This window comes from Conger conger, chromosome 10, assembly GCF_963514075.1.
Source record: "Conger conger chromosome 10, fConCon1.1, whole genome shotgun sequence".
NCBI classification, from domain to species: domain Eukaryota; kingdom Metazoa; phylum Chordata; class Actinopteri; order Anguilliformes; family Congridae; genus Conger; species Conger conger.
In genome coordinates, this window is record NC_083769.1 from 48,986,713 (window position 1) to 48,999,212 (window position 12,500).

The window sequence follows — 12,500 nt, forward strand, 5'->3', positions numbered from 1 at the left end:
GGATAAGCGGGTTAAGATAATGGATGGATGGACTCTGATAAAAGAATGCCACAACAGATTAGGAGAGAGTGTGGCTTTTAGTACAATAATTAAAGGTACAATAGGTAAGATTTTTGTGTTGAAACATTGTTACAAGACCACTGTATCAATGTGTTGACTCACCCTCTGCCTGTGTTTATAGTCCTTAAATTCGAGTTTCAAAGTATACATTTGTCGGGCTGTCACTCTGTATGAAAACATTGTATGGCTGTACAACAATTCAAGCTCATTGCCTGAAAATTGATTCTAACTGCCACACCCAATGGCGTGGGGGCTTATTATCGTGTAGCTGCCCAAATTGCACTCCAGACAAGCAAGAACTAATTTGTCCACTGAAACTCTGTTTACTACTGCGTATTATCCAAGCTAAGACTACATATTTAATTCTAAAAACCATACCACTTTGTTATCGGTAGCAACAAGAAAATTAGCTATAGTTAGCTTGACAAATTTACAAATATCCATCAATGATCAAATATAGGCAATACGAACATAGTCGCAATTGCACAAACGATGTGCTTCAGGTGGATATTAGTAAATTCGGGAGACTAACTAGTAATAGCTAATAGGTATTTAACTAGAAAAGCAATGGTATACAGAGTGTAGAGGGTTTACAACAATGGTAAGTTAAACTGTAACTTGAACTGTAAATTAGAGTTGCATCGTTTGTGGTTGACCATCGTATCTTAGTTATATAGCCAGCTAGTCACGTAGACAACTTCAAAAAGACAAAAAATATGAATAGTGTTGTGTCGCACACCAAAGTCAAGATTTCATAAAGTCACCTGTTCGGCGAACATTTTCTTCCAAGAACACTAAGAAAAGACAGTTGCGTTTGTCACGGTCAGCTTTCCAAAACGGTGCACGAGAGCACGCAACTGTATGATAACGCTTTATATAACGTGTTAAATCCATAGACTGTGGGAAGCTTAAACAGTGTTGTGGTCTGAGGTTGTTTGTTGTTGCAATTCCTCTCTTGACCGTTAGGAGTCCGAAATGACCTATTGTACCTTTGATTGTTACTTTTCCCTTGATAATCTGTCTAGTTTACAGTTTCTTTTTCCCTTCGTTTCATGCGTGTAAGTAAAAATAATTGGATATTTTTTATAGTTTTAACAACTATCAAAAGTCTTGTTTCGCGCTTTTATTTTGAAAGGCTCCAACCCGGAAGCCTCACGTTGCGGTGAGCAGCTGAAACAGAAATTAGGTTATGATTAAATCTGATACCGCGTCTGTAGTTTCGCGCCACTGGCCCCTTCACTCCGCTCTGTGGCTTAATGCGGAAGACATTACACCAAAACGACTTCACTGCATCTTAAAATGTCTGAACAAAACGATTGTATTCTTTAAAAAGCGTCATGGCTTACGTCACGCATTTCTTGTTTTGGCAGCACTTCGTTGTTGCTCCCTGGCTAAAGCTGCCGTGCTCGCAATAATTAATACTGTAATAATGCACGTTTTTTACACTAATTATTTGGTTACCTTCGCTCCTTCTGAGGGAGAAGCCGAGTTAGAGATAGCACCGACAGACTGGCCCATTCCCAAATAATTTCTATCGGCGCCGACGGTTCGTATTCGTTTACTCTTGCGGCCTGTTCCTACCTGCATCTGTGAGAACGGGGATCTGCGGGATAGAAACATGACAATCAGTGACATTCATGTCGGCGGAGATCTTTTCTGACGTAGTGGAAAAAGCGAAAGTGGACAGCCATGACGAAAATACAACGCACCTATTAATCAGTGTGCGCAACAATACAAGAATCTCCCTCTGCTGTCGAAAGTACGGACCATCAAGATATACAAGAGATACAGACCGCTTCCGCTTACCGATTCCATGGATTTACCGTGAAAATATCGTTCCTCAGTGGAATCCGCCTTTCGGTGGATTTCTAGCATAGAGCATATGCAGTGGAATTGAAGACGGTGGGAGGGGCCAGGCGGAGAAACCGAGGAAGTCACTGGAAGCAGCCTATATCGCGCAGGTCGACGCCATGGTCAAATTAGATTTCTGACCATTGCATCAAATGGAGAAACCATATGTCTAAGAAGATGAACGCGGTGTTAACTGTACCTTATTTTTCTGCGTTTTCATACCAAGCGAATGTTGAAATTTGCTTCCAAAATATTGCCCCAAATTTTGGAGATGGGTTAGGAACACTGCACCCTGAAACTTGGTGGGTGTCATAGAATAATCTTGCAAAAATTAAAGAATCACAAGCTGTTACCCTGTTTGTCCCATTTATTTTAGTTGTATAGTGTATTTCTTCATTGTGTATAATTTATTAGTATCAACTAGACTATTAACAACCAAATTCATCTTCTTTAGAAAATCAGTATGTACTTGATCAATAGCTAGCTAGGCTAGGTTAACATATCCATCCATCCATCCATTATCTGAACCCGCTCATCCTGAACAGGGTCGCAGGGGGGCTGGAGCCTATCCCAGCATACATTGGGCGAAAGGCAGGAATACACCCTGGACAGGTCACAAGTCCATCGCAGGGCACACACACCATTCACTCACACCCTCATACCTATGGGCAATTTAGACTCTCCAATCAGCCTAACCTGCATGTCTTTGGACTGTGGGAGGAAACCCACGCAAACACGGGGAGAACATGCAAACTCCGCACAGAGAACAGATGCTCTGGTTGTGTTATCAGAAAGGCATTTGTAATTACACTGGCTAGCTGAAGTTAGCTCTCACGACTACGGTCTGTTCTGGCTCCACGGTGGTGGAACGAACTCCCCGTGGAGGTCAGAACGGCAGAATCGCTCCCCACCTTCAAGCGCAGACTGAAGACGCACCTCTTCAAACTGCACCTCTCCCTGCCCCTCCCTATAAACCTTAACTGTTGTCTTTACTTGTGTTATCTACTTGTGTTATTAGGATGACACCTTTGCTAGTTTTGTTTGGCTAGGTAAGCTGGTTATTCAAATATTTGCGTGGTGCGGTATTTAAAATAAATAAATCTGATGATCAAACAGGCCCTTGTACAGCTAGCAGTTCAAATTGTACTTCCCTTGTGGTTTTCTTTTCAATCAAAAAGTTTCTTCCAGACTTTGTGTAGAATTTCTTTAAGATGTTCAATAAAGAGGATGAGGCAGAATCTTCCAGAATATCAGACTTTATTCTTCACGCAGACCATAAAGCCGAGGTGTCTCTGCAGAGTGACCTGACACTCTGTTATACACCAACTTTTATACAGTTTCAAACAGGTTTGTTCTCTCCCAACTGATGTCCCTTTTCCTCCTGCCACAATGGTTTCCCCATACCTGATAAGGATATGTTGATTCTGATTGGTTGACACCAATTGGGCCAGTATTGCAAAATCATTGTGGTCACAGACCCTTGGAAACTCCCCACAATCCCTCCTCTGGACAGGTACTTTTCAGTCTGATAAACCATTGTGGAGAATAGGTCATAGGTTATAAAAAAAAAAAAAAAAAAAAAAAAAAAAAAAAAAAAAAAAAAAAAAAAAAACACTCAACTGCTTGTAGAGTTTGGAAACTCCCAAACTCTCCAGTCCCTTTAAGTGCATATACAGACAGTGAGTGTGAGACGGGTGCGTGGGGTTTGGACCCAAAATGCACGACTCAGAAACAAAGGTTAGATAAAGTCCCGTCAGGGCTTTATTCGGGACGAATCCCAGGAGCGTAGTCAAAACAAGCAATGTCCATACACGTAGATCCAGCCAAACAAATATTAAACAAACAAAAAGCACGGTGCCGAGGGAAGAGGCAAACTCGTAGTCGGTAGACGTGCAGGGAGGTCCGGTAGCAGGAAAGCTGTCAGCGGGGCTGAAGTACAGGCGGACGGCAGAGGGTCGTAGTCGTGGGCGATGCGGAAGTCGAAACCATAAAACAAACAGCGAGGCAAAAGTACAAAATCGGTAGGCGAGGACGTGGTCAAAAACAAACGATGGTCAACAAAACAGAAATCAATAATCAATGGTCGGTAAAACAGGCTTGGATCGTAACGTGTAATCCATAATGTAAATGCTCAAGCGTTGCTTTGATAACAAGAGGCAGACAATTTCGCGAAGAACAGTTGCGCGACTGGGCTATAAATGCGGGTGTAGACAGGTGTAGACAATTAGTTAGAGCGTAGCAAGGAAATGGAAAACAGGTGCGATGGATGACAAGTTTAACAAGGAGATTAGTAATCGTTAGTAATAAACCTATCCTGCCCTAGCATTAGTAAATTAGTAAATGACATGCACGAGAAACGTAAGGTAACATGAACACATGATTAGTCTTGTTAGTTTCTACCCAATCCTGATCTAGCGTTAGTCGTTTTAGTAAATAGACAAATGGAAATAATTCGGGAGTGAATGACAGAAGGAGCGAGAGAGAAAAGGCGGAACGCAAGGTTTGCGGAAAGACATGTAAAAGTGTATGCATAAACAACGACCAGTTAACGTAACATAACAAGGTAATATAATCGTAACGAAACATAACTAGACATGACGAGAAAATAAATCGTAACAAGAAATAAACTAAACAACATGACGAACCTAGACTAACATAATACATGATAAGACACTACGTGACTAAGACAACATGAATAAACATAAAACATGGCGAGACAGACCTGAAACGTGACAGAGTGACTAACAGTGAGTGGCTTAATTAATAAAACTGTGTATTTTCACACATCTCTATGGATTCACATTGTCTATACGTGTTTATGTTATCATCACATTTATTAAGTGCATATTACCAATCATAAGTGCATATATTGATTTAATATTTCTATATTCCAATCACATTGTCTATATTATCACATTGATATGGCTTTTGATATGAGTGCATATTACCATGCAGGTGTATAGTGCATGACATTTCAACATAATATTTCCAACATGTAATGTAATGCAAAATATCAATCTGCAGTCCTGCAGAGTGGATGAGGTAAACTGTGCTTCCAGGCCTGGGTAGTGGGTTATCTTGTCATTATTTATTTTGTCTTTGTAGCGCTCCCCACATAACAGGAAAATAACAAGCTCACATTAGACACACCCTTAGTGTGTATGAAACCACCTTCTAAAAAAGAAACGCTCCAAGATGCAATTTGTAGCTGAACTAAGTTGGGTCCAGTACAATAATAATAATAATAATAATAATAATAATAATAATAATAATATAGTCTAAATATTTTTTTTTAAATCACCCAGAATAGAATGATGGACTACACTTTTATTCGCAACAGTTTTAGTTGTGAATAAACACACAAACATTCTTTTGTCCCGATTTTCAGATGCCCAACGGTTCACCTCGATCTGCAGCCTGGCTGAAATGAGGCTCCGGCCTATGCGAATCTCTCCGGAATAATCCGAAGTTCTCCGACAATTACCGAATTGCAGCCATCTTTATTTTGTTTAGGGATATTACAGTTCAATGGCTATTACCAGCACACACACTCGGTGAGCGAACTAATTCCCTCAAGTTGAATCGAGTTCTGAAACTAATTGTAAATGTAATTCACGTCTGTGTTGCATAGTTATAATACTCTTCTACGCACGGACAATTTCGTTCACTCGTTTTTGTTTACTTTGTTTTTGATTTACTGAGGGGCGACCGTCGGAAAGGTGTCCGCCATTTTTGTTCGGGGCAAACAGTCCGCGAGTGAAAAGATGCCGAAGAGTTGTTCTGCATACAACTGCACAAATAGATACAGCAACAAGAATCCGGATCTCACGTTTCATAGGTACGCATTTTAACTTTAACAGTTCAGTAGTTATGTCCACTCGTTGAATGATGCTATCTCGCTGTAGCCTAATCTTGGTTGAAACACTCGTTGCTTAGCTATAAACCAGCATGACAAAAAAAGTAAATGCTAACTAAAATTTTTCGCGGTCACGATGGATCCAAAGAGATTTTAGATGTCTGTGGCAGGAGAGAAATTCTTGAAGACTCGCTCACTAACCTAATAGTTTGTAAACCAAACAAAACACACAATTAGGCAACATCGAAAGCACGTGTGTAAATCATACACTATGACGACTAATCTTCATTTTGGGGGCATATCTCACGTAGCCTTCCGATATTACCCATTTATATTTCTTAAACCTAATATTTGAGACAATTTAATCGAATAGCCCAAAACAGCCCATGCGTTAATTAATGTACCAAACAGAGTAGGTAGCCTACCCTGTGTGGTATACAATTATACAAAATGACCACTCCCCCTCCGATTTATTTTGCGCGAAACAAATATAAATAAACATTTAATCAGATATAAAACAGCTGATTCAATCTCCACAGGTTCCCCTTCAGCAAGCCGTCCGTGCTGAAAGAGTGGCTTCACAATATCGGCCGAGAGGACTTCCAGCCAAAGCGGCACATGGTCATCTGCTCCGAGCACTTCAGCGCGGAGAGCTTCAGCGGCCTGGGCAACCGGAAGAACCTGCTCTGGAACGCGGTACCCACGCTGTTCACCTTCCCCGCGTCTCCTTCCAAAGTGAGAGTTTGGATTTACCTGCCATTTGCGTCTTTTCAAAGGCTCGCCTGATCCGCCCTCTCAGTGCAATACAGGAGGAACAACCTCAGTTTTCAAATAAATCTTTTTTTAAATCATAAATGTCTAAAACATAAAATAATTTTTTTTTAAAACCCATTACAACTGAGGAAAAAAAAACCTATGCATTCTAAATCTGGGACTAAATAAAACATGCTTATTAAGCAACTAAACACTTGTTTTGGGGGGGAAAATACAATAATACAATAAAACAAACTATAAAACAAACAAGCCTAATGATTCAATGTGGCGGTTTCAGAGAAGAAAGTCCAAAAAGAGGTTAAAAGAAGATGTTACCCTGGGATTTCAAAAGTGGGAGGAGATGTTGCCGGGGGAGACGGATGGCCTATCGCGGCTGGCCCCGGAGGACGCCGCTGCTCCTGATTCGCCAGGAGAGGACAAACTTACGGCTGAACAGCAGCTGAGCCCCCGCTCACAGGTACTGCACTTATTTATGAAAATAAATCATCCATCCATCCTGTACCTGCAGCAACCTGCCTATTCCTGGTCAGTGTCATGAGGGGGGTGCTGGGGCCTATCCCAGCATGCATTGGGGCGAGAGGCAGGAATACACCCGGGACAGGCCGCCAATCTATCAATATATCACAGGAAATTTCTTTATTTGTGTATTAACGTGTATTCTTAAAGGCTATGATTCATGTTGGGTCAGTGGTGTGGTGCAGTGGTTTAGGAGCTGCGTTTGTAATCGTAGGTGGCAGGTTTGAATCCACGGTGGCAGACTTCTGCTTTACCTCTGACAGAGGGGCTGAATGTTGCTTCAGTAAATATCCAGCAGTGCTCACTGTCCCGCTGGATGAACAGTCAGTAAAAACTGAGCTATGCAAAGTGTGAGCTATGCAAAGTGCTTCTGAATAAGCAAATCAGCCGGGAAAGAACAGCCATATTACCTTGCTAGAGGTTACATGAGCCGTTATTATATAGATGTTTTTTTTTACAATGCGAATAAACAAATGTATTGGAGGGTGCTAATATTTGTTCATATATATTGTTTACAAATGTATGACATTTCCACACAATTCTGTGTCCACAGTTTCTCTGGGGGTAAAGTGTAGGACTTGTGTGCTGGACTGCAGAGTGCTGGTTTGTTCAGTTTTATCTACGGAACCGGTTTGTAATGGAGCAAACAGCATAATGTATTCAAACTAAGGTGATGATATTAATCTTAATATCAAAAGGTCTCTCACGGTTTCGCAGGGTCAAAGGTCACTGGAGCTCCTCAGTAATTTGCACTGCAATCAAGACCGACCCCAGGCCAGCGAGGGAAGGGACACTGGGATTAAAATGGCCGCCCGTAACCGTTCCATTTCTCTCCAAGGGTTCCGGGCCTTCCGACCACAGCGGCTACACCCTCCCTGACCCCTGTGAGGCGAAGACCCGGCTCTTCCGTTCACTGGACGCCAACAGACAGCTCCGCAAGAGGTTAAAGGTCAAGGGTCAGGTGATCCGGCGGCTGAGGGCGAAGTTGCGCGAGACCCGGCGGAAGCTGGCCAGCGTCCTCGCGGGGCGGGGCCGCGTCCGGAATCCCACCGCCCGCGGGCGCAGGAAGTAACCGGCTGCACTTCCTGTCCGGGGGTTTTCCGCATATTCACAGACTTTGTGTGTCTGCACGGACTCAACGCACTTTAGAGACCTTTTTAGCCACAGTGGGACCAGCAACTAACCCGTTGGAAGAGGTTTTTTTTTTTTTTGGAATGTTTATTTTCAGTGTTCTAGAACATCAGCATTAGAATTTCGGTTGAAAAACATTCTATTCGCATATTTGTGACCTCATACCTTGAAGGATTAAAACGGGGACTAAAAGGGGACTGTAGGGTTTCCCAGTGCATATAGTGTACACCTCTGCAACCTCACTGTCCCCCACCAAACCCTGCACACTGCCTTCAGGAATCCTCATTAGCTCCCGTTCAAATGACCTGATCTTACCCCCATTAAAAACCTAACCCAATTAATTTTCTAATTAATCCGAGTTAAAGAAGTTTGGAGTTTAGTGCAAGGTGGATAATTGGTGGGAGTAATGAGTTTGTGGATCTAAAGTCAGCGTCTCGTCGGTGATACAGGGATTCTGTTACATGGCCGGTCGGTGAGTGAACACCTTCATGTGGAAAGCCATGAGAATGGAGAATTAAAAAGAAAAGGATCTTTATTAATGTCCTGTTTTCCCCTTTTCTTTCATGGCTGCAGTGATTGGCCAAATGAGACGCAGAAGTGCAGAATCTCTAAAGGCTGTTTAAAACCCTCACTTTCACTTCTACATTCCACATCTGAGCGTGCTCCTGATTAAGCCCAGGATTCGGCGTGTCCTTACCCCATGTCCCTCTGTAGACACAGCCACATGACCACGACCACAGCTACCCAAAACTCGGCCTGAACGTTACCGTTTATTTTCAGAGGGCGCACAGTTCCAGGATTGTTCTTCAGAATTGGTTTAATTTTATTTTCAGTGGAAACCATTTCCTATGACACATGCAACTGAAGAAGAACTGCCCGCATTATATAAAACAGATATTTATATTTATAATGTAATGTAATATAAATGTAATGACCAGTTTACATATAAACCTGCTTTTTGGAGCTACTTGTTAGTTACCTGAATTTTCTTTTTTGTTTCAATCTGTAATGCCTGAATGCGCCCTTAGCTAGCATTGTAAGAACAATGCGTTCCTCAGAAACTCCTCAACGTATCCACAACATAAACTCACTGCACACCTACTTATTCATGGGATTATCTAATCAGCCAATTGCATGGCAGCTGTGCAATGCTGAATAGTCTGCATGAATACAATCATGTAGATACGGGTCAGGAGCTTCAGTTAATGCTCACATCAGCCATCAGAATGGGGAAAAAATGTCATCTTTGTGAACGTGACTTTGACTGTGGAATGATTGTTGGTGCCAGAAGGGGGGGTTTGAGTTTCTCAGAAACTGCTGATCACCTGGCATTTTCGCACATACTAGTCTCTAGAGAATGGTGAAAAAAACACCCAATGAGCAGCAGACATGCATTGTTAATGAGAGGTCAGAGGAGAAGGCCAGACTGGTGGAAGGTGACAGTAACGCAAATAACCACATTACAACTGCGATATGCAGAAGAGTATCTCTGAACACAGAACGTGTCAAACCTCTAAGTAGATAGGCTACAGCAGCAGAAGTCTAATAAATACCCAACAAAGTGCTCACCGAGTGTATATCCACAAATGTACACAACATATTTCTTTGCGTATGAATCTTTCTGGGACAGTCAAATACATAAACTAAAACATAAATATCAAAAACCCAGAAAGTGTGCTCTAAAGTAATGATCTTAACTGACAGTTGGCTTCACCTTGTGTGTTTAACTGTGTTTATCAGAACAATATGGATATGAGAAAACAAGGTTTAGAGAAAACAAGGCTGTGATGTTTGTACAAGCAACACGAGGACCTTTTCGACTGGAGAGAAGATGAAAGAGGCGAGAATGCCTGGAAGGAGTTCCTCTTGAGCGGGGTTACACAAAAACGCGTTGCTGTCAAAATGAGGTTTGGGTTTGGAGCTTGGTTCAGCTTGGTTCACCACAATATCGCCTGCTCCTCTGTTCTTTGGAGGAACTGTGTGGATATACGGCAGATGTGTGTACAAGTTCATACGCGGGGGCGTAGAAAGTGGATCTTTCTCTACGGGGTTTATTTGTGCCATTAAAAACAGGTCGATTACTCAAAGGGTTTATTTCACCGTATAATTAAGAGCACTGAGAAGAGGGAACACTTCTAAAATGGCCGCTATTACCACCGGCAGATTCCCTCAAGTCTTTTGTCATGTCCTGCGTCCACACACTGCACTCACAGTAAAGCACATCTCTCTCTCTCACCCACTGATGGGAGCCTCTAACACAAGGTCAAAGGTCACGCTGAGGCACTGTAACATTCCATAAAACCGTCTGCATAACGTACAGGGGTTGTGCGTTTCCGTGGACTGGGGGGCCATGGCTGGGGGCGGGAGGGGATTTACACGTCTCTTCCGAGACCTCACACGATAGGTGGAATATTGGGAGAACGGGGAGGGCCATCCATACACTTTGTGCATATGTGTTGAACAGATAAACACACAAACACACCCACCCATCCACGCATGGAGTTTCTGCACCCATCCTCTGGGCACCCCAGGGAAACAATATGGCTGTGGTTGACACTTGCTGAAATACACAACCTTTCATATTTATATATATATATATATATATATATAGGTGATATTTATGCATTACATGATTGTGGGGTTCTGTCTGTACATATAGTCACATTTATACAGACAGCTGAGAAGTGGGGACACGCAGGAGTGACGTGAGGAGAAGGGGTGTTGGTGTCTGTGTGTCAGTCTCTCTGAAGTCCTCGTCCAGTCGTCTATGTGCATCCGTCAGTCCGCCTCTCGCCCGGGGTCTCTCCGTCCTGCGGGCAGTAGGCCCCTAGGTGTCTGCATCGATCCTGTGAGCTGAGCGGGAGAATAAAGAGGGTTACCCTGAGCTCGCCTGCTTCAGGGACATACTGTCCACTGCGCACAGGGACAGGAAGTGAGAAGCAGAGTCACACAGGAACAGGAAGTGAGAAGCAGAGTCACACAGGAACAGGAAGTGAGGAGCAGAGTCACACAGGAACAGGAAGTGAGGAGCAGAGTCACACAGGAACAGGAAGTGAGGAGCAGAGTCACACAGGAACAGGAAGTGAGAAGCAGAGTCACACAGGAACAGGAAGTGAGAAGCAGGGTCACACAGGAACAGGAAGTGGGATACAGACATCACCCAGGAACAGGAAGTGGGATACAGACATCACACAGGAACAGGAAGTGGGATACAGACATCACACAGGAACAGGAAGTGGGATACAGACATCACACAGGAACAGGAAGTGGGATACAGACATCACACAGGAACAGGAAGTGGGATACAGACGTCATACAGGAACAGGAAGTGGGATACAGAGATCCCACAGGAACAGGAAGTGGGATAGACATCACACAGGAACAGGAAGTGGGATACAGAGATCCCACAGGAACAGGAAGTGAGATGCAGAGATCCCACAGGAACAGGAAGTGAGGAGCAGAGTCACACAGGAACAGGAAGTGAGAAGCGGTCACACAGGAAGAGGAAGAGGGATACAGAGATCCCACAGGAACAGGAAGTGAGAAGCAGTCACACAGGAAGAGGAAGAGCGCTCACATTGCTTTGGTATCCGCAGCGCCTCTGTGTCCCGGGACAGGACCTGGTGCATCACGCCTCTGAACTGATACAGCACCTTCAGACTCTTCTCCTCGCCCATACAGGGGTCATAGAACCCGGGCAGGCCCGCCTGCGGAGCCAATCACAGCACAGGGCTGTCAATCACAGCACTGACCAGCCAATCACAGCACAGAGCTGTCAATCCCAGCACTGACCAGCCAATCACAGTACAGAGCAGCCAATCACGGCACAGAACCCTCAATCACAGAGTCATCAATCACAGTACAGAGCTGTCAATCACAGCACTGACCAGCCAATCACTGCACAGAACCCTCAATCACAGAGTCATCAATCACAGTACAGAGCTGTCAATCACAGCACTGACCAGCCAATCACTGCACAGAACCCTCAATCACAGAGTCATCAATCACAGTACAGAGCTGTCAATCACTGCACAGAGCAGCTCATCACAGCAGAGAGCAGCCAATCACGGCACAGAACCCTCAATCACAGCATAGAGTCATCAATCATTGCAGAGCCATCAGTGACAGCACGGAGCAGCCAATCACAGCATGGAGCCAGAATCATGACCAAATATGCCTGTGCTAAAAAAACATTCTGCCCCCCCCCCCCATAAACACAACCTAACCAACCACACTCAAGCTTTTAAACTGCGGTGTAACTGTACGCCCCCAAGGCACCACGCCTGGTGAGGTGTGATTGGCGGCTGGCTGG

At 43.8% G+C, this 12,500-nt stretch overlaps 3 protein-coding genes across 9 annotated transcripts in view; 1 reads left to right on the forward strand and 2 right to left on the reverse strand.

The window, feature by feature from the left end:
• The window catches only part of LOC133139431 (F-box only protein 44-like), a 6,941-nt gene extending 4,839 nt beyond the window's left edge, over positions 1 to 2,102 (reverse strand). Inside the window, exons 1-2 of one of the 7 annotated variants that reach the window (XM_061258971.1) lie at positions 1,770 to 2,102; positions 1,642 to 1,663 (exon numbers count right to left, since the gene is read on the reverse strand). In XM_061258971.1, coding sequence (XP_061114955.1) covers positions 1,642 to 1,647 — 6 coding nt within the window. In that variant the 5' untranslated portion in view covers positions 1,648 to 1,663; positions 1,770 to 2,102. Of the gene's footprint in view, positions 1 to 1,521 lie in introns of all 7 variants that reach the window. The other 6 variants (XM_061258968.1, XM_061258966.1, XM_061258967.1 and 3 more) reach the window with 6 other exon arrangements.
• A 3,359-nt stretch (positions 2,103 to 5,461) lies between these two features.
• Positions 5,462 to 8,867, forward strand: thap3 (THAP domain containing, apoptosis associated protein 3). The gene is made up of 4 exons (XM_061258785.1): positions 5,462 to 5,749; positions 6,307 to 6,502; positions 6,819 to 6,998; positions 7,896 to 8,867. Exons 1-4 carry the CDS (start codon positions 5,676 to 5,678, stop codon positions 8,127 to 8,129), a joined length of 684 nt encoding a protein of 227 aa, XP_061114769.1. The 5' UTR covers positions 5,462 to 5,675; the 3' UTR covers positions 8,130 to 8,867.
• Positions 8,868 to 10,221: 1,354 nt separating this feature from the next.
• dnajc11a (DnaJ (Hsp40) homolog, subfamily C, member 11a) overlaps positions 10,222 to 12,500 on the reverse strand; it is a 10,411-nt gene continuing 8,132 nt past the window's right edge. The window contains exons 15-16 of the mRNA XM_061257615.1: positions 11,766 to 11,895; positions 10,222 to 11,041 (exon numbers count right to left, since the gene is read on the reverse strand). Of these exons, the coding sequence (XP_061113599.1) occupies positions 11,016 to 11,041; positions 11,766 to 11,895 (156 nt within the window). The 3' untranslated portion in view covers positions 10,222 to 11,015. The remainder of the gene's footprint in view (positions 11,042 to 11,765; positions 11,896 to 12,500) is intronic.